The 19,814-nt window shown below is 38.3% G+C and overlaps 1 protein-coding gene across 3 annotated transcripts in view; it reads right to left on the bottom strand.

Moving 5' to 3' along the window:
* LOC122793190 (paralemmin-2-like) overlaps nucleotides 1-19,814 on the bottom strand; it is a 1,494,700-nt gene that overhangs the window by 963,769 nt on the left and 511,117 nt on the right. For all 3 annotated transcript variants that reach the window (XM_044061016.1, XM_044061018.1, XM_044061019.1), the window contains exon 3: nucleotides 4,538-4,668. In XM_044061016.1, coding sequence (XP_043916951.1) covers nucleotides 4,538-4,668 — 131 coding nt within the window. The remainder of the gene's footprint in view (nucleotides 1-4,537; nucleotides 4,669-19,814) is intronic.

Genomic DNA, 19,814 nt, shown 5'->3' with positions numbered 1-19,814 from the left:
ATAAGAAGCGCTTCAATGGTGATCTACAATGATCTATGGACTTGATTAAAAATTCCCTTCCTCACACAGTATGTCTACTTTGTGAAGGAAACTTTCTTCATAACTTGGGGAGTAGGTGGAAAACCTGAGGGCTAAGATCTTTCCCTATCAGCTGTAACCTACTCTCATTATAAATCATGCCCTAACTGACTGCCACTTATTAGAAGGGAATCCAGTTGTTGTTGTTGTTGTTTTTTAAGGAAGTTATGGGAAGTTATAGGATCCAGATTCAACCTGTTTTAAAAAATGTAGTAGACAATTGCTTTTCATCTTCATTATCAAAAAGGTTCCAAACAACCACAGCAACTTGTGTATCATTCATGCAATGTTGTCATTAATATTTTTGAGGTTCTGTAGTATTCTTTTCTCATAAAATGTAACTATATACTATTTGCGAGCATGGAAGTGTGAGTGTATGGGGGGTTATGTGTGAGTGTGTATGATATTTTATTCTGTTTCTTAGTTTTTGCTTACAAATATTTATTGGGAGAAAGATTACAGGATGACTTGAGATTCCATTTACCAAAAGACTTTCATAAAATAGCAAAGAAGTCTTGCTCTCCTGAGGAAGAATAGCTTTCTAGTGCTCTGAGAAGAAACAGGCAAAGCCATGCACAGGTAGGAAATAAATATTACAGAGTGGTGAAAACATAATACACACTGTCATTGAACCAGCCAAGTACAAACTTACTTTTCCTGTACATTCACATAATTGAGAAACACCTATTGTCCAAGTGCCTTGTGCAGTTAAACTTATTTAAATACATACAGCACAATTTTACATTTAGTGTAATACAAAACGTATGGCACCGAGTGTCAGTTTTATATATTGTGTAATATAAAGTAACTCAATACTATTAAGAATTTATTTGCATTCACCTGGAAAACTTTTACTGTGGTCAATAAACATGCATATTCTCCATATAGAACAGGTAACTCAGGTATGACTGTAATAATAATAATATTAATAATAATAATCATAATAATAATAACAACAACAATACCTATTTATTAACCAGGTTTGCCAATTGGGCACATAGTACCTTTTCAGGGGTGATCCAGGCCTAATATCTGGTTAAGTGACTTGCTCAAGGTAACACAGTAAGCGCACAAGGGTTGAGGGAATCAAAATCTATACCACAAGAACTAAAGCTCACGATTCTAACCTCTGCTCTAACTGCCAGACTATATATATATAGGATTCCAAAACATCCTCACCACTCTTGTAGAATGCTTACTACAGGTAGGTCAGTTTAAGAGACATGACAAAATGTGATTCAGAGACAGCAATGACAGCAATAAGAAAGATCTCATTATTGGCTCATTAGCATATCTCTGAATCACATGATAGCTAAGACTAGTTCTCTCAGATCTGATAGAAATAGTGCTTTCCTCTGGGGGCCCATGCAAAGTACCCTCTACACACACACACACACACACACACACACACACACACACACACACACACACACACACACACACACACACACACTCACACTCACCCATCTATCCAGAATCTCAATTCCCTACCTAGCCCTCCACCCCACTTGAATGTGATGACTCTGGCAAACACACATACACACCTACAAACACACATATACACAAACACAAAATCACATTCAGCCACTTTTATTCATGTTCATACAGACAGATACACACACACATCCATACACATACATAGAATAACTTACCCCCACCTCCACATCCTTGTTCAACTTACCTGCATTACAACTCTTTCTGTAAGATCAAATGAGTGACCATTGTTTTTTGATGGCATTAAATGTCTGTTCTAACAAAGGAAGCCTATGCAGCCAAGTGATAAAGCTAATTAGCATTAGCCCCTCCCACAAATTGTTGCATTAGCACACAGTTCTATTCTCTTGCTAGAGGGAAATCTCAGTGGTTGGGTGATCTAAGAATCAGAAAGGCTTACTGCGAGTGGGAAATGACCATGTTATTGGCTTCCCATTCATGGTAAGTGTTTCTGAATCTCAGAGTATATGTATGAAAAATCTACCTCAAGTTTGTTCTGGTAACTTTAAGTTGTACACACAGCATTGGTAGTTCACAGATTACATATATAGAATTTATTTATTTTTGTTTATTTATTTATTTATTCATTTGTTAAAAGATCTGGTGCACTGCTTCAATGATCCTTTCTAGCAACAACCTGTATAAAAGGAAAAAAAAATTATGTCACAGCTTCATGCATATACACATAGTTCATAACAATTATGTGCTCACACATAATAATATTATACAATTTTGCAAAGCATCCTAAAATTTCCAGTTGTGTTAACTAAACATATATACAATGATAATTTCTTAGAAAAACATACATATATACAATACTAAGGTAACTTTTAACTTATTCAGATTATTATACAGGCAGAGTAATTAAAACATATATGATTTATTAGAGTTTGATATGTAAAAAATTAAAAAGTGATTAGTATAATCTTTAGTGTTCTCCTGCTGCTAGACACCTGGGCCTGTGATGTAGTAATATTTTATAACATTTCTAGGTGCAGACTCTTATAGTTACAAATTTCTTTGTGTTTAAATTTGCAGAACCCTGCTAGGTACCAGAGGGGTTTAATTCTAAGTAGGGACATGTTTTCTAGCTCCCAAATGTACTGAGGCAATGAAAATGCATTATATGTCTCTCTCTCTCTCTCTGGTACCTTGCCAAAGGTAGGTCTTCTTTATTTTAAATAAGTTTTGCTGTATGTCCTAAGTGAGTAGCTACTACTGGCTGTGTGCTAAGGAAGAGCAGTGTTTGAGATATAAGAGTTTAACAGTGAGAGTGGCCAATAAAAAGGTGTCTTATAAGGTCATAGGGAGCCAGCTGACCTTTTGAAACATGAGTCAATGATGCTTATGGGAGTAGGAAAGTGAAATGAACTGACATTTTGTTAAGAGTTTTTAGAATTATATTGAAAAATCAAAGCAAAACCTGAATGCCTCTGTACATTTTAATCCTTGTATCTAGTATTTAACTAGCAGACTGGCAGAATGACATCTGTAATTATTGTGGCTCTAAAAATACATTTTAGCACATTCCTTTGGAACAGTACTGTTTGTTTTATTTGGAAATAGTCAGTTTGAACTAGGGAGAGTGAACTATTCCAAGATATTTTGGCAGAAACATAGCTGAAGGTAAATGATCATGTAGAATGGAGTCCAAAGAGCAAAGAACCTAGAGCCAACAATCAGAGAAAGACAACTATGTTGGTGGTAAGACACAAACATGGGGATGGCCTACCATGCCACATGTCACTGTGCATTCGTTAAATAACCCTCTCTCAGTCTGAACATTTATGATCTGACTGCATTAAGTGCCCGTCACACTTTGCTACAGAAAATTTCTCTGCACCACCTTAAAAGTTACATGCTTGTTTTATATTGTAAGACCCATTGTCCCCATTTATTTTCACAAATGGCATCAGACCAATTGATATCATAAATTGTCAATATCCTGTTAAATTTATTAAAAGCATTACTTTCACATGGAAACAAAATGAAGTCAAGCAGCTACACAAATTCTTAATGCCATTTAGAAATGCAGATTAATCATTAGCATCAAACAGCAGCCTCTTCAATGCCAAGTTCTTTTTTTTAGATAACACTGTTCCCAAATATCAAATATATGTCATGCTTATGTTGGGCATTGATGCTATTTTAGGCTGGACATTTTGAAAGTTGGCATCAGATGTGGTTTCTGTGCAAGATGAATGAGACACAACTGGTGCTGACAGATAGAGAGGACTACACAGGACTTGTACATAATGTCTTTGAAGTCACAGTACATAATTACTTTATAAGGAGCAGGAACAGATATACTGGTGGCATGCATCTCCAAAGAGTAAGAAAATGTAGGCATGTAGGACTGCAGATAGCCAAATAGTTTAAAGAGTGAATACAGAGGCACAGTCTGATAAAATAACTAGTGGCAAAAGAGCTTACAATGAGCACTAAGTAATAAACATATGCCCAGAAGCAGTTGTGGGTTACATATAATGCTATGTACCTAAAACGTATTAAAAAAGCTAACAATACTAGGCTATACTTACACACCTAATCATTAGGCTTTATATTCTACTACAGTATTACTTGCCTTGCTGCTAGTAACTTAATCAAAAAACAGACATTGTCGTGATCTTTGCAAATAAAACAATGCATATAGTTGCATTCATTTCTGATGGCAGAGCATAATATGAAATGTTTTACTTTTCTGTGTGCTATTCCCAGAGCAGAAGCATAATTATCGATAGAGAAGTTATTCTTTTTGCTGCCAAAATTAATACTTTATAAAGTGAGAAAAGCAGCATTTAATGGAAAAGACACACACACACACACACACACACACACACACACACACACACACACACACACACACACACACACACACACACAAACACACACACACACACATACTCACACACACACTCACACACACACTCACTGATTCTAATACTGCAGGTTTCTGTTTTATTACCTTTGGATGCTACCTTCCAGCCTTTTCACCTTGTGTTCATCCTCTTCGGATTGCTTTTTCCTAGCTTCTTCCTCTTCTGCATTTGCAACTGGGGTTCCTTGCAGCAACCATTTTTCACGAAGGGCTTTAGACTAATAAAAGTTACAATAATTAGTGTGTTAGCCATCCAGAAGATATATATTCGTTCTTTATTCTATTCTTTGCTACTCACATTTGGGTCAAACAAAGGGAATGTTTGCAAAGGTTTGCTTGTAAAGTTAAATATTTTTACAAAAGAGTTGAAACCCACTGCTGTTGTTTATGCTTTCTCTGCTGATATACAATCCACTTACCATTTATATTTTAACTCTTTGAGGTGTCTTATTAAAAAGTTGTACATAAATGGGTTTTGCATTTATCGACTAGGCTAGAATTTGATTTGATTATATATAATATAATAAAATATAATGTAGTATAATATAATATACTATAATATAATATAGTATAATATAGTATAATATAGTATAATATAATATAATATAATATAATATAATATAATATAATTATTGCAGAGCAATTGGTGAATGGAACACAATAGCAGAGCAGTTGATGCCTAGAACAAAATAACATGCAATATAAATTAAGCAAACAAACCTGGCAGAAGACTTCCAGGATGCAGGATGTATTTTGCTTTGTGCTTCTGGTTGTTAGTTATGGTAAAACAAGGAATGCTTTACTGGCATCAGTGATCTTTGGAGACTTATGAGTGCTAGGGAGTGAGCATTTCATGAAATTTCACAGTAGTTTGACTGAGACTTTGGAATAAACTCTTCACACAATGCATGTGGTTCATTCAGTTGGCTTGCGCATCTGAACATGTGCAAATGCAACTTGTTGGAGCAGTTGCCGGGGAAGTGAGAGTCTTGTAGATTAGTCAAAAAGATCAGTATGATTTGCAGTGGAGATATCAAAAGTAAACACTTTGAGGTTTCAACCAGAAAACAGTACTGCCCTGATTATCATATTGACTGTATTGTTTTCTACAAGAAGTAGCAAAAAAGCTCTAGAGCCAATCAGTGTGTCACTGTTTCTGGCTTCCATTTTCTGTGCCTTACTTCTGCCTTGTTCATACTTACATTCTGAGACACAAGCAGTCTTCAAACCTACTTGTCAATATGAGGAACTGTATGTTCACAAATATACCCAAAAAAAAACAGTTGATGCGCAGTAATACTAGAACTAAATTAAACAAAGGCCAAGGAGCTAAACCTAATACTAGATATGTGTGCTTATTTGTTCGTTAAATGGGTATGACAACTAACCCTTCTTAGAACCTTTTCAGCCATGACCGTGGTCATAAAGTTATGAATAAATGCACTATTGTTAGTTGTATGAAGTTCGTTAGTAACACCTCAGATATAAACGACCAGATTCATGAACGCCTATACTAAATGTACACTAAGTATACACCATTCTGATTTAATAACACAAGCATAACTCCTACCTTCTTCCTCCTACATGTAGTTTTCTTACTGACTTTCTTGCAAGCTTATATATCAAGGAGAGTGATAAAGGTTACCACAATGTGTAGACTATGTTTACACTTACTCTAATTTTTCTGAGTGACTAGAAAGCACAAAAAATACGGTAGGTATGTTCTTGAATACAGATCGTGTACAGTTAGCGTACACTTAGGTAGGTGTTCATGAATCCAGCCCAAAAATCTTTTACAACATATATATAGACAATATCTTCTTGCTCAAAATAATTTCAAAAGGCTGATCATCTGATATGCTCTCTGAAACTCAGCAGGCAATCAGACTTCAGAAAAGATGGTACCAGAAGCTTGAAATGTAAGTTGTAATAATATAAATGTGATGCTTTTGTCTACCAGTGCTGTGCAATATTATTTTTAGTTCAAATAATAAGCAACTCTGACCACAAGTATTAAGACTCATTCATAAAGAAAATATTTGTTAGAAGCTACAAGACACAGAAATAATATATTAACCAAAATACAGCACTGAATCCATTATGGATACATAGTTTTTTCTGATTTAAAGTATTGGTATAAATACTGATGCATATATAAACAAATGCTACACCACCTGATATTCCAGTCATCCAGATCATTATGCTTAGCGTTTTCTTATTTCTCATGCAACATGCTGATGCAGTACTAGTGACCTGGCTGACTAAATAAACCATCTGACTATCTTCCAAGTCCCAAATGAAAATAGAAGGAAGGAAGCTTAACTGTTACAGTGATATTTCCCCTCCAAGATCTGCTGTTACAATAAGTGTCTGACACAAGTAGTCTCTTCTTGAGTGAATAATCACTGTGAACAGATTACCTTAAGTAGAGGTCACAGGTAAGGTGGGATGAGCAGAATATTTCAAAACTTGCTTATAGAGATTGATACCTAGGTTTTCATTTGGCATTGCATGTCTGCAACCTTTCTAACTTTAAACTGCTTTAGCAGTGGTAGCTTGATGCAATACAAAAACAATAAATTATGGTTAATATTAACAGCCTCTTGGCTGTTGCAAAAGAACTGAGAAATATGTATGCTCTGATCATAAATATTGTATACAATATCATTTGAAAATTATTTTTTTAAAAGTTAAGATCCTGCAATTTTTAAAACCTCCATGAGAAGTTCTTTTTTAATACACTTGTATTATCAGATTACTAGAAAAATAATTATGATTATTAGTAACATGTCCACAGATGCACTAATAAGAAAGAAAAAAGAAAGGAACTGCAGAATGTCATTCAGTGCAAAAGTGCTGTGCACAGGTCTACATTGTGCATCCAAACAGCAATGGGTAAGGTAGTTGGAAGTCTCACAGGATGGCAAAGAATATAAGTATCAGTTAGTAGGAAAGTGGTGGTCCTAATTACTTCTTACTTTAATTCTAATAACTGTAAGTGGGAGTCATGCAACTACAAAAAAAAAAAAAAAAAACTGCAAGAAAATAGCAAATGTCAATCGCTGTTCTACTCTAAAGTTGTTTTTGCCAAGTGGCAAGTCTCCTGTACCCTGTAACATGGAAATTGAACTCCTGCCCAGTCGCACTGCTTACATACATGTTAACTCTGAGACCATTATGCCCTGAAGAAAAGGAAGTACACAAAGACACAGAAATGTTGGACTTAATATGTATAGAGTTTCCATTTTTACCCATTTAGTTTCTCTATTGCAGGACTTGCACTTTTGAATCTTGGAACGTAAATCTATTATTGGTCCTAACAGTGTGGTATAGACCACAAGTATGAGAAAAGTATAACTTTCACAAATAGTGTAGGGTATGCATGGTATGAGTTAACTGCAGATGGCAGATATGTGATAAGCAGGATTCTTAGATGAACAGGTGGAAAAGTGGCCCATGCTGCTAGCAGTAATGTACATCTGCCATAAATCTGCACACACACACACACACACACACACACACACACACACACACACACACACACACACACACACATGTGCACACAGAATCACGCTCACATACAGAGCTATGTGTATGCTTGTTTGTTGATTTGTGCTGTCCACTTTGGATCCAATAATGGTACATTACAATGTGTGGACCAGGGATTGTTCCTGGTATGATATGCTGAACTCTGCAATCCAGGAAAAGACATGACTAAACTGTTATCAGTACCCATTCCTGCATTCAAGCCCCATTACCAACTAAGTAATATGACACCGCCTCATTGCTACTCCCTATCAGGCACTCTTATAAACATTACAGTACATCAGAGAAGACATTAGTAATGTGAGAGTACAGTACACCACTAGAAATGGTAGCACTATCCAGGGTGAATTGTTCCACAAATATGCTCCTTGTAAGACTATCTTTTGGCCTACTCTGTTGCATAATGCACAGCATCCATCCTATACTTTATGTGCCAGGGTGATTTCCTGAGCACTTTCTTTTGAATATCATTCAGATATTGGCAACATTTTTGGTGACATTTCCTGCAGTTGATATACAATTTCATCCAGAAAGTGGTGCCAGTAAATAGATATTGTTTTTACAGTGTTAATGTTAGCAATGCAGCAAAGACGTGTATTGTTGTGCAGTCTTAATGTCATTTGTAAAGGTATCATATTGTACCCCTCTACTGTTAGAGCTGGATGGTACATATGCATATATATCTGACAGGTAATCACTGTTTCATACAATGGTGTTAATAGATTAGTTTATAATTCACACATTGCAATACACTGAAATATCTGATACTCCACTATGTAGGGAGAGAAGCATCTGTTTATGTTTCTAAATAAATACACTGTCCCTTGGATTCAATAAACTCCGTGTAGGAATAGTGCTATTCCTGCATGGAGTGAATCACATCCTTGTAGCTGTAACTTTAACAGCAGCATGCCTTGCATATTCATCAAGGTGTTTTGCTGCTAAGGCTAAACGGACATGAACACTACTGAGTTCAGGGGGCATGTTTAAGTAGCGCATGCACATATAACACACCCCCTGCATGTGCCATACAGCACTTTCGAAAAGTATTTCAGTGTCCATGAACACTGAAATCAAATAAAATGAGTATTTCAGTGTCTGCAGACACTGAAATAGATAGGGGAGCAAAAAATCAATGCAGGGAGTGTGTAACAGGTTCTGCCACACATCCCTGCACTGTAAATGTGCCGTACAGCCATAGCTTTCAACTGTACAGGTTTCCGCAGAATGCCCAGATGCCTGCCTCACATACCTCTCAATCTCCTAGAGCAAGAAAGTTGTACAAAGCCATAAATAATGGGTAGACAAAGACAGAAAAATAGGGACAGCTTTTAGATATTGCACTTACAAACCTGGAAAGTTGATAGAATAAATAGTTTGCATTAGCATGGATGTCCTGAAGGATAGGAAATCAGAAACCCAAATGTCTGTCAGTATCTTCTGAATTAAACCTCGAGTGACTGCCCAATGATTTGCTAGAAAACCACAGTCACACTTTATAAGTTTGCACGAGCAATAATTAAAATCTGTCCCTTAACAATTTCCCTTACTGTGACTGACAAGGAGTACAGATACATGTAAATAAAGTGGGTGCATTAATTTTTTTTTTCTCATTCTAAGGTATGTTATGGCCCTCTGCTAAGCATTGCTTAAACATCCCATAGGAAAGAAATAAAAATATACAGCTAAAATGTTCATCTTTATTCTCCTAATTAGCCTTAGGGTGCTGTTCGGTCCTGGCGGTGGAGTAAATAGGGTTTTTAGCTGCTCAACCTGGTTTCCCAGTATTAAGGAGAACTTGCCCTGCATGCTGAAAACAACTATTCTCCTCAACACACTGCGGTTTCCCCTAACTAAGGAACTGAACCTTTCCTCCCATCTGCTACAGTCCCCAAGGGAATTTAATTATAAGTAAACTGCTCAACCTGGTTTCCCAGTATTAAGGAGAACTTGCCCTGCGTGCTGAAAACAACTATTCTCCTCAACACACTGCGGTTTCCCTAACTAAGGAACTGAACCTTTCCTCCCCTCTGCTACAGTCCCCAAGGGAATTTAATTATAAGAAAACTGCTCAACCTGGTTTCCCAGTATTAAGGAGAACTTGCCCTGCGTGCTGAAAACAACTATTCTCCTCAACACACTGCGGTTTCCCCTAACTAAGGAACTGAACCTTTCCTCCCTCTGCTACAGTCCCCAAGGGAATTTAATTATAAGTAAACTGCTCAACCTGGTTTCCCAGTATTAAGGAGAACTTGCCCTGCGTGCTGAAAACAACTATTTTCCTCAACACACTGCGGTTTCCCCTAACTAAGGAACTGAACCTTTCCTCCCCTCTGCTACAGTCCCCAAGGGAATTTAATTATTAGTAAAGTACGTACTTTAAACCAAAGTCTTAAGACAATTAGTGTGAGATATCCTAGGTTGTAAGTTTACTTTCACCAGCCAGGACAGCCGGCAGCCTTTACTATCTGCTCCCATACCTGTCACCCCTTCCCCCTTCTTAGACTACAAGTATTTTTACTGTTCTTCCTCTTCAATCCTCTATAGCATACTTACTGCCCTGCACTCTTTTCTCAGTATATATTGCCTCTGCTATACAGCTTTTGTCCACTAGAGGGCAATAGTTTCCTTTAGACCACCATTCTGACTCCAATTTTAAGTAACTTACAGGCTCTTGGATTCTAATATTCTGGAAGAGCTAATACTCCCACTCTATTCTTTCTTTCTTCTAATATTCTTCACTGCCAACCCTCTCTGCATATTCTATTATCAAGGCATTGTGTCACCTTACCCTCTTCTGCTTTACTTACCTTTGCTTACTGCTCCTCTGATTGTTTTCCTAGGGTGAACTCCTCTGTGGCTCATCCCACTCCGTTCGCCCTGCGGGCTCACTCCGCTCCCCTACCCTGCCCCCAGTGGTCCTAAACTTATACTCTAACTGCCACACCCCTATGCATTAGGTCCAACCTCTAACTCCTCCCCTTAAAGTGCTATTACCTCTATTATATTCTCACTTTACCCCTATCTCCTCCCCCTTAAAGAACCATCACTCATTTACCTTTATCCATTACCTTACAACTCTATCCACAAATATCCCTACATTTAACCACCTTAACCTAAACAAATGGCTCAAGGATCCTGTAAACCCTTACCTTTATTACTACTCCTAATTATACTTATCATTCCCTATCTACTTACTCTCTACGAACACCATAGATTCCTAGGACTGCATACCCACATCACACACACCTCTGTCCTTACCCCCAGCTCCACTCATAGTGTTAGCAACCTCCCCAGCTCAGCTAAGTACTCAGCAGCCATATTTCATAGACTCCATCACATCTCTCAATGTAACCCACTAGCTAGAAAAATAAGAACCTAATTTTTAAACTTCTACAACTCATCCTAAAAGTTCAGGTCCACTCCCTGTTAGATGGTGATATACACCTAACCCAAGTCCTACCACTATCACAGCTTTACAACCTGGTACCCCAACAAATTCCATCACACAGACACTTACCAAGCCACCCAACTATCTCCTGATAGCTCATCTTAATATTCGTAGCATCAATAACAAAATAGCTCACCTGCATGCCCTTATTGATGTTTATTCCTTTGACATCCTCTGTCTGTCTGAAACATGGCTTAATCCATCAATACAAGACAGTGCAGTTCTACCCCTGGCTATAATATCATAAGACGTGACCGTAACACTAAAAAGGAGGAGGCGTAGCCATACTTTATAAGAATGGATTACAAGTTACCTTGTTAGACTCCAAACCTCCACTTTGCAACAATGCAGAAATTCTTCTAACTAAGGTTCAGCTTAACAAAAGCAAAGCCATATATCTATCATGTGTCTATCTTCCCCCAGGCAATAACATCAACACATTAGAGGCTATCCTCAGCTGGCTCTCAAGTAATTACCCCCAAGAAACCATTATACTTGGAGATTTTAACATTAACTGGAACTCCTGTATATCTCAGCAGCCTTCTACTCATATCAACTTATATGGTTTTACCCAAACTATAACATCCCCAACCCGCACCAATAAAACTAACAACAAAACTAGTACCCTTGACTGGATACTCACTAATACCCCCCAACTAAACTATAAAACAGGCACCCTCCCTGAGGACATAAGTGATCACTTGCTTACCTATTTAAGCAGAACAAAACTGTCATCCTAAACTCTGCCATCTGTAGAACTATTCGCACTACCAAAAATTTTAACCCTGCTCACTTTCAAGCTGAACTAGTCACCTGTGACTGGTCACCCCTGAAATACCTCCCAATAGATAATGCCGTGAAATATTTTAACTCTAAATTTCTAACCATTTTAGACAGCCATGCCCCATTACGCAAAGTTAGAATTAGAACCAAACCGGCACCATGGCTCACCAAAACGACCAAACAAAAAATCCTCCAAATAAATAAACAATGGGCCAAATGGCGCTCAACAAAAAGCTCCTCAGACCACCTGCAATTCAGAAAGTTTAGAAATGAAACAAAAAAAGCCATATTAGCCGATAAAAGAAACTACTACTACCAACTACAACAAACCAACCAAACTAATCCCCAAAAATTCTGGCGAGGTATCAATAACCTCCTACACCCTGGATGCTCAAGTACTCCCTCTCCCTCTGGCTCTGATCACAACAATCCCATCCAAATAGCTGACTCATTTAATACTTTTTTCACTGAAACCATACAATCCCTAGCCAACCAGCTATCCCCTAGCATCCCAGGCTCTGCCACAACCTTTACCAATAATTCTCATCAATTTCATTTTCAGCCAGTGCCCACTTCACTTATCTGTAACCTCATACAGAAACTTAAACCCACTACTCTCTCTGCTGATAAATTACCTGCAGAATACCTGCAAAAAGCTGCTAAAGTCATAGCCTACCCCATATCCATCCTCATTAACAGAACTATTTCTGAAGGATCTATTCCCCTAATCTGGAAAGTCTCTCACATAATTCCCCTGAATAAGGGAGGTAACTCCAAAGAGTTGTCCAATTATAGGCCCATAGCTATTCTAACTCCTTTGGCAAAAATAATGGAGAAATGTATACACATACAACTGTTAATGTACCTACTCGATCACAATTTATTAGCACCCTGTCAACATGGCTTTAGACCATTTCATAGCACCACCTCTGCTCTCTTATCCTTCACTAACCATATTAACAGCAATCATAATATTGATACTCTGTCCTCAGCTGTTTTTATTGATCTGTTCAAAGCATTTGACATGGTGAATCACCACCTCCTTGTAGACACACTCAAAAACCTGTCATTGGACAACCATACTATACAGTGGTTCCATTCATACCTACATAACAGGCAACAGGCTGTACTATTTGAAAATACTTTATCTTCCCACGTCCCAGTCACTCTAGGGGTCCCACAAGGATCTATACTCTGCCCATTACTCTTCTCCATCTTTACAAATGACCTTCATTCTGTAATTCCTCAAGCTGACTGTATCCAATACGCTGACGACTCCACACTCATATGCGCTGCTGCTTCTCAATCCGAACTTCAGTCACTAACCCAAATGACCTTTAGTACAGTTGAAAACTGGCTCCTACAAAGACGTCTTATCCTTAACCCCAAAAAAACAAAAATGCTACTATTTACCCCCACCCGCAGAACCTCCCCACTTAACTTTACTATTACTTCAAATGATGGAACTATAATATCTCCGGAACCAACCACCAGACTACTCGGGGTACTAATAGATAACAACTTGTCCTTTGAACCTCACATTAATAACACCATAAAAATAGTAAACAAGAAACTAGGTTCCCTCTATAGAATAAAACCCTTTCTTATACCTCCAGCCAGGGTTACTATTGCTCGTACCCACCTCATCTCTACCTTGCTCTATGCCTCCCCTATCTATACCAAAATATGTAGAAGTAATCTGAGTAAACTTACATCCTCCTACAACAATATTGCCAGATTTGCAGCTGGGTCCTCCTATAGAACTCATCACTGTATCAATCTGAATCAGTTAGGATGGTTACAGCTGCCACATTTAATACTTTTCAATCAATTAATAGTAGCCCATAAGATCCTGTATTTACCTCAAAATACACCCATACTTACATCCCTAGTCATCCCCTATAATAACCTCAAGACCTTACGCTCAGCTAATAACCTACTTGTACAAATATCAAAATCCAACAACTTAGCTGGTGACACCTTGTTCTCCAATACAGTAGGTAAAGCCTGGAACATCCTCCCAAGCCAGCTAACCTCAATATCCTCTGTCAGCTTATTTAAAAGCAAGCTTAAACCCTACCTCAAATCACACTGGCTATGCCCCTGTGTTAACCCAGACTAAGTACCTAACTATTAACTAGACTCCCACAATTCCTAGCCTATCATGATCTTGTGTTGTCTCACTAGTTTTTAGTGAGCTTAACCTTCCTTAGGATTTTTTCTCATGTAAATAAGTATATACTGTGGAATGATCAAACACCTTCATATAGTATCACAACCTATGTGTTAAATAACACTAAAAATCCATCCTTGTTTGCTGTTCTTCTATACTCTATCTATTGATCTCTAGTGTTTTTCTTTCTTAGGTTTTTGTGAGACCTTAGTATCTCTTATCATAAATTACTAGGTGTATCTAATTTTATAATATGTTATAAAGATTTGTACTACACCATTTCTAATACAAATGTATTAGTCTTATTCATCTATTCTTAGATAAAGTTTTCCTTTTTCCTACTGAAATATAAAATATATAATCTTAGGCTTGTACTATAATTGTTAAAACTTATGTACCAAATTATACTGTTATTGTCTTTGTCTTGACCTTTTATGTTGTTGTAATTTGTGGAGCTTTTCTCCCAGGGCCTCCACTGAAAATGGACATATATCCAGCTGGACTAGCCCGGTCAACAAATGTAAAATAAAAAAAATAAAAAAAAAAATACGAAGGTAGTGCAGTGGTTAGAGTCCTTGCTTAACATGCAGGCATTTGTGATTCGAGTACCAAGACAGGGACTTTATTTTTACAGGGAAAGCAGTGTTAAAATTATTTTTTTTTAATTTAAATTATGTAGTAATTGATATTTGTCAACCAGGGTAGCGTAGCTGGTCTAAAATGTAAGTGTGAGTGCATATAACATGTGAGATGAACCATGTAGACATAAGTGTCCCATATAGTATAGTCACACCCCATGGTAATGTAATGAAAGCACATAGAGGGACGTCATGTAAAGTCAATCATATACACTTACTAATATGTCAGTAATGATTCATTAAAAGTCATTAGTCTGATATTCCCTAAAAATGAAAACTGAGCAATGGTTAGCACTGCTCAGCTATGCCTAGATGGTGTAAGCAGGAGTAAACACTCTTAAGTGAAGCTAAGAGAGCTCAACTAACTGCTTAAAAGTACCTTAATCACTCTGTCTCCATTATTCCTTGTTCTGCCCAGCAACAAAATAATCAGTCCTACCAAGTCTCAAACCCAGGACACTGGTACTACAATCACAGCAACATACCACTATAACAATCCAAGCAGTGGGAATTTGCAATGCTTTTACAAACATATCATGCATTCTAGTCATTTAAAATTAATGAAAAGTCATAATTTCCAAGTCTTGAACCCAGGACCATGTGCACTACAATCACAGCAACATACCTCTACACCATCATAGCTGTAGGAATTTGTTAATGCTATTACAAACATATCATGCACTAAAGTCATTTAACATATGGGAAAAATATATATTCGTAGTACTCTATATGTATATATAAATACAAATATATATATATATATATATATATATATATATATCCACTTTTAAATCCTGAAATACCGAAATCTCGAGTTTTGAGATACCAAACTCAAAACATCGAAAATTCAGTATCTTGAAACTTAAAAGTGGACCAAACAAAAACCCACAGCTAAAATAATGTGTTTGCATGGGGAAAGCCCCCCTACATGCCTCACCCCCCTACTTAAATATCCCAACTCCAAGATTGCGCTACAGTGAAGAGAACGGTAATGCACCTGTTGCACTTACCATTCTCTTCACTGTAGCATGATCTCGGAGTTGTTATATTTAAGTAGGGGGTGTGTGGGGGCACCACCCCCCATGTGGGGGTGCAGGGGGGCTTGCCCCCTGCAAACACATTACTTTAGTTTGTTTTTTTTTTGTTTTTTTTTTGCTCCACTTTTAAATTTCGAAATACCGAAATCTTGATGTTTTGAGTTTGATATCTAAAAACTCAAGATTTTGGTATTTTGGTATTGAAAAGTGGACCTATATGTGTATAAATATATATATATATATATATATATATATATATATATATATATATATATATATAGGTAGATAATCAACCTCTTACTGCAAGACATCTGCAAAAAGCCTGAAAAAGTGGGGGGATAAAGAGCAAACAATAGTGACATCTTTGAAATATGTCTGTTATACACGTAGAAGTCTGCTAGAGTAGCATGGTTTGATTTACCATAAAAGTCCTGCTAGATTCCAGGTCTAAAACACAAATGAATGTCATCATTTACTGATGTCAATGCTGACATGATCCCAGTGATTTGTCAGAAACCCACAACTGTTATGGGGAACAGACCAAACATATGAGCCACGCATCTGGACAGTGGAGAGGTATGACTGAAGTCATATAACAGAAGAGTAAACACAGTGAGAGCTGCCAACCATTTCACCCAGCACCTTCTGAACCACAGTAAGACCAACACGACACTACCCCAATTCAGCGCTGGGGAATTACCCATGTATTTCCAAATATATCATGCACCACATGGATGAAACTGTAGGGAAAAGCAGATATTGGCATTACCATTTGCACCACAGTCACAGCAACATACCAGTACCCCAAATTAACTCTAGAGTAGAATGACTGAACAAACATATCCTGATTGCCAGTCACACACTATACTGACATATACAGGCCCAACTCACAGTCTACTGGGAATCCTGAGGTGTTACAGGACATTTCACAGTCTGCCCCTACAAACATATACACCTGATAGACCACCAACAACTGTACCAGCATGAAGAGTCAGATAGAAAAGGATCTATGACACTCACATCTGCTACTCTCCCTACTCAGCCCAACAAACACTGCTACACAATCTTGGCAGTCTGTTAACATTGGCTAGACATACATAACTCTCAACTGTACAGATTTCCACAGAATGTCCAGGGTGTGGGGCCATATTTATGGCCACTGTCGCAAACCACTTCCAGGAATCTGCTGAGTCACTTGGATGATATCACGAGTGCAGTCACTGAATAATGACATGCCATACTTCTGAACCTCTTACTGCAAGACATCTGAACAAAGCATGACTTACTTGGGAGACAGGAAGCCGAAAAGAGGGACATGTCTCACATAATGGTGTTACAAACTGAAACAATTTCTGATGTTACAGGGTATGTTGTAACATAACATCTCTGAAGGATATGATGTCAATGGATGTCAATGTTTACTGACTACAATCCTCACATTATCCTACTGATTTCTCAAAAACAGATATTGTCTGAGGAACAGACCAAACATAACAGGCAAACCTCTGGGCAGTCTGTGGACATCTGGACAGTTGAGAGGTATGTCTGAGACATATCACTGTCAGGCATCAAGTCACACAGAAAATGCCTGTCCAGACTAACCCTGTTAATTTGGCAATCTTCTATACATATAATAGCAATACTTACTTACAATCTGCACCCAATTCTGAAGCTTTGTCCCCCATGGTGTTGGGCTGTCTCCACATGTCTTGTCTTGAGAAGTATTACTACCTACTGTCTGTGAAGCTGTAGCCCCCAAACCTCCATAATGTCCTCCACACAGGCAAGGAAAAGGGGCAAGGCCCACATGAAGGACTTAATTGTAGCACTGTGTTGCTATGGCATTGGGTAATGGAAAGACAACACAGCTGCTCTGGATGCAAGTGGTAAATGGGAGATATCGATTGGTGCACAGGCCATCACATGCTCATGAGCAATACCTATAAAAGGCAAGCTGCTGCCTGTGCAACACAGGTCTGAACCCATCTACACAAAGACAGACTGCGACTACACAAACCTAACCATTTCCATTACTCTGAGGAAACTCTTCAGCACTATAACAGGTATGTCAATCATGTAAGGTTATAATGGAATGCAGAAGGGGGATGCAATAATGTCAAATAGGAAGTTAAACACTAGGTTGCAACAAGACCTGATGGACTCACATGCTGCTGCCTCACACCTATGGCCATTCCTGCTTGCCCTGTCTGCATTGACATGGATCAGATCTCCGGCCCAAGTCACCCCAGCAAAGGTCAGCTCATATATGACCACTACTGGAGTGTCTGTTGTCCAATACTGAGTGTAACACTGCTAGGCCAGCTACCTGGGATGTTGTAAATATTCATATGTCACCTGTGAATGCTACTATGATACATATGCTTGTCTTACAAATGTAAGAGACTTATATAGGGTATGTGCATAGTACACAACAAGCTCAAAAGTGTGTGTTGAACTGTATGTTATATACAGAGCCTGCACCTTACAACTGTTCAGAGTTTTGCAGACTGACCACATGTCTGCCTCATATTTGTAATCAGTGCCTCATACAGTTGTGTATTGTCTGGCACATCACTGGCAACCCATTAAAGACCGAAGTCATAACATAACATAATAGCATACATTTGATTGTCAGATGTCATGTCCTGTGGAGTAGACCTGTGAATGCAACACCATCTTTACTGGCAACTAAGTGTGCTTCAGCTAGATTCATAACATGACACTATTTTCCTGCCTTTGCCCACCAATGATGTGTGCCTTTGTGCTGATGTTTTGCTCTTACAGGAGCTAGGTATCTTAGCATGAAACCCATGTCAATGCAAGAGTACCTTGTCATGTAGGATGGCGACATTTGTACAGTCACTGACACCTGCTTTGTAGCTGTGGAGACCACACTAACCTTGCCAGGTTAAATGTCCCATCATACGTTTAGACCCCAAATGGAGGGCTGCAAAGCCACAGGAGGTGGAGTGTTGAATATTATCATACACATACAGACCTCCAGGCTGGCTAAACAGTATAACATATGGGAAACATTCCACATGCAGTTAACAGATGACAAAACACCTACTCAAATCATAGCCAGCTACAGGCCTCCAGCTATGACTATGGACACCCACCACACCTATTGGGTCTTGCTGGAATCTGTCAAGACTCAATCGTCTACTCTGCTCCTGGGTGACTTCAACTACCCAACTATAGTGTGCCTGACCTATGCCAACTGAACATGAATGCACAGACCTTCCTCAGCTTTGTCAAAGGCAATGCAGTGGATCAGCCAGTCAACACACCTATGACAGGTTGAAATATTCATTACCTGGTCCTAACCAACATGAGAAATGTACTGGGTGGAATGGGCATCAAAATGCATTACCCTACAAACATACACACTTATAATCACCTTCACACACACACACACACACACACACACACACACACACACACACACACACACACACACACACACACACACACTCGACACAACTGAGTGTAGAACCCCTGCCTATCCAGTTATCTGTACTATACTATTACTTAGTTATTACACGCACCATGGAGCTTATAGGGCTGAGTTGTATCCAAAGGTACTTCTAAGGGCAATGACATCAGCAAGATTGCTAAAGTAGGGCACTGAGAAGTGTTGTGGGTGGGAAAATCCTCAAAATACTTCATCCTAGAAACACACACACACACACACACGCACACACACACACACACACACACACACACACACACACAC

Source organism: Protopterus annectens, chromosome 2.part0 (assembly GCF_019279795.1).
Source record: "Protopterus annectens isolate FY-2018-M chromosome 2.part0, PAN1.0, whole genome shotgun sequence".
Classification (NCBI taxonomy): domain Eukaryota; kingdom Metazoa; phylum Chordata; order Ceratodontiformes; family Protopteridae; genus Protopterus; species Protopterus annectens.
This window is presented reverse-complemented; position numbering and strand designations above follow the sequence as displayed.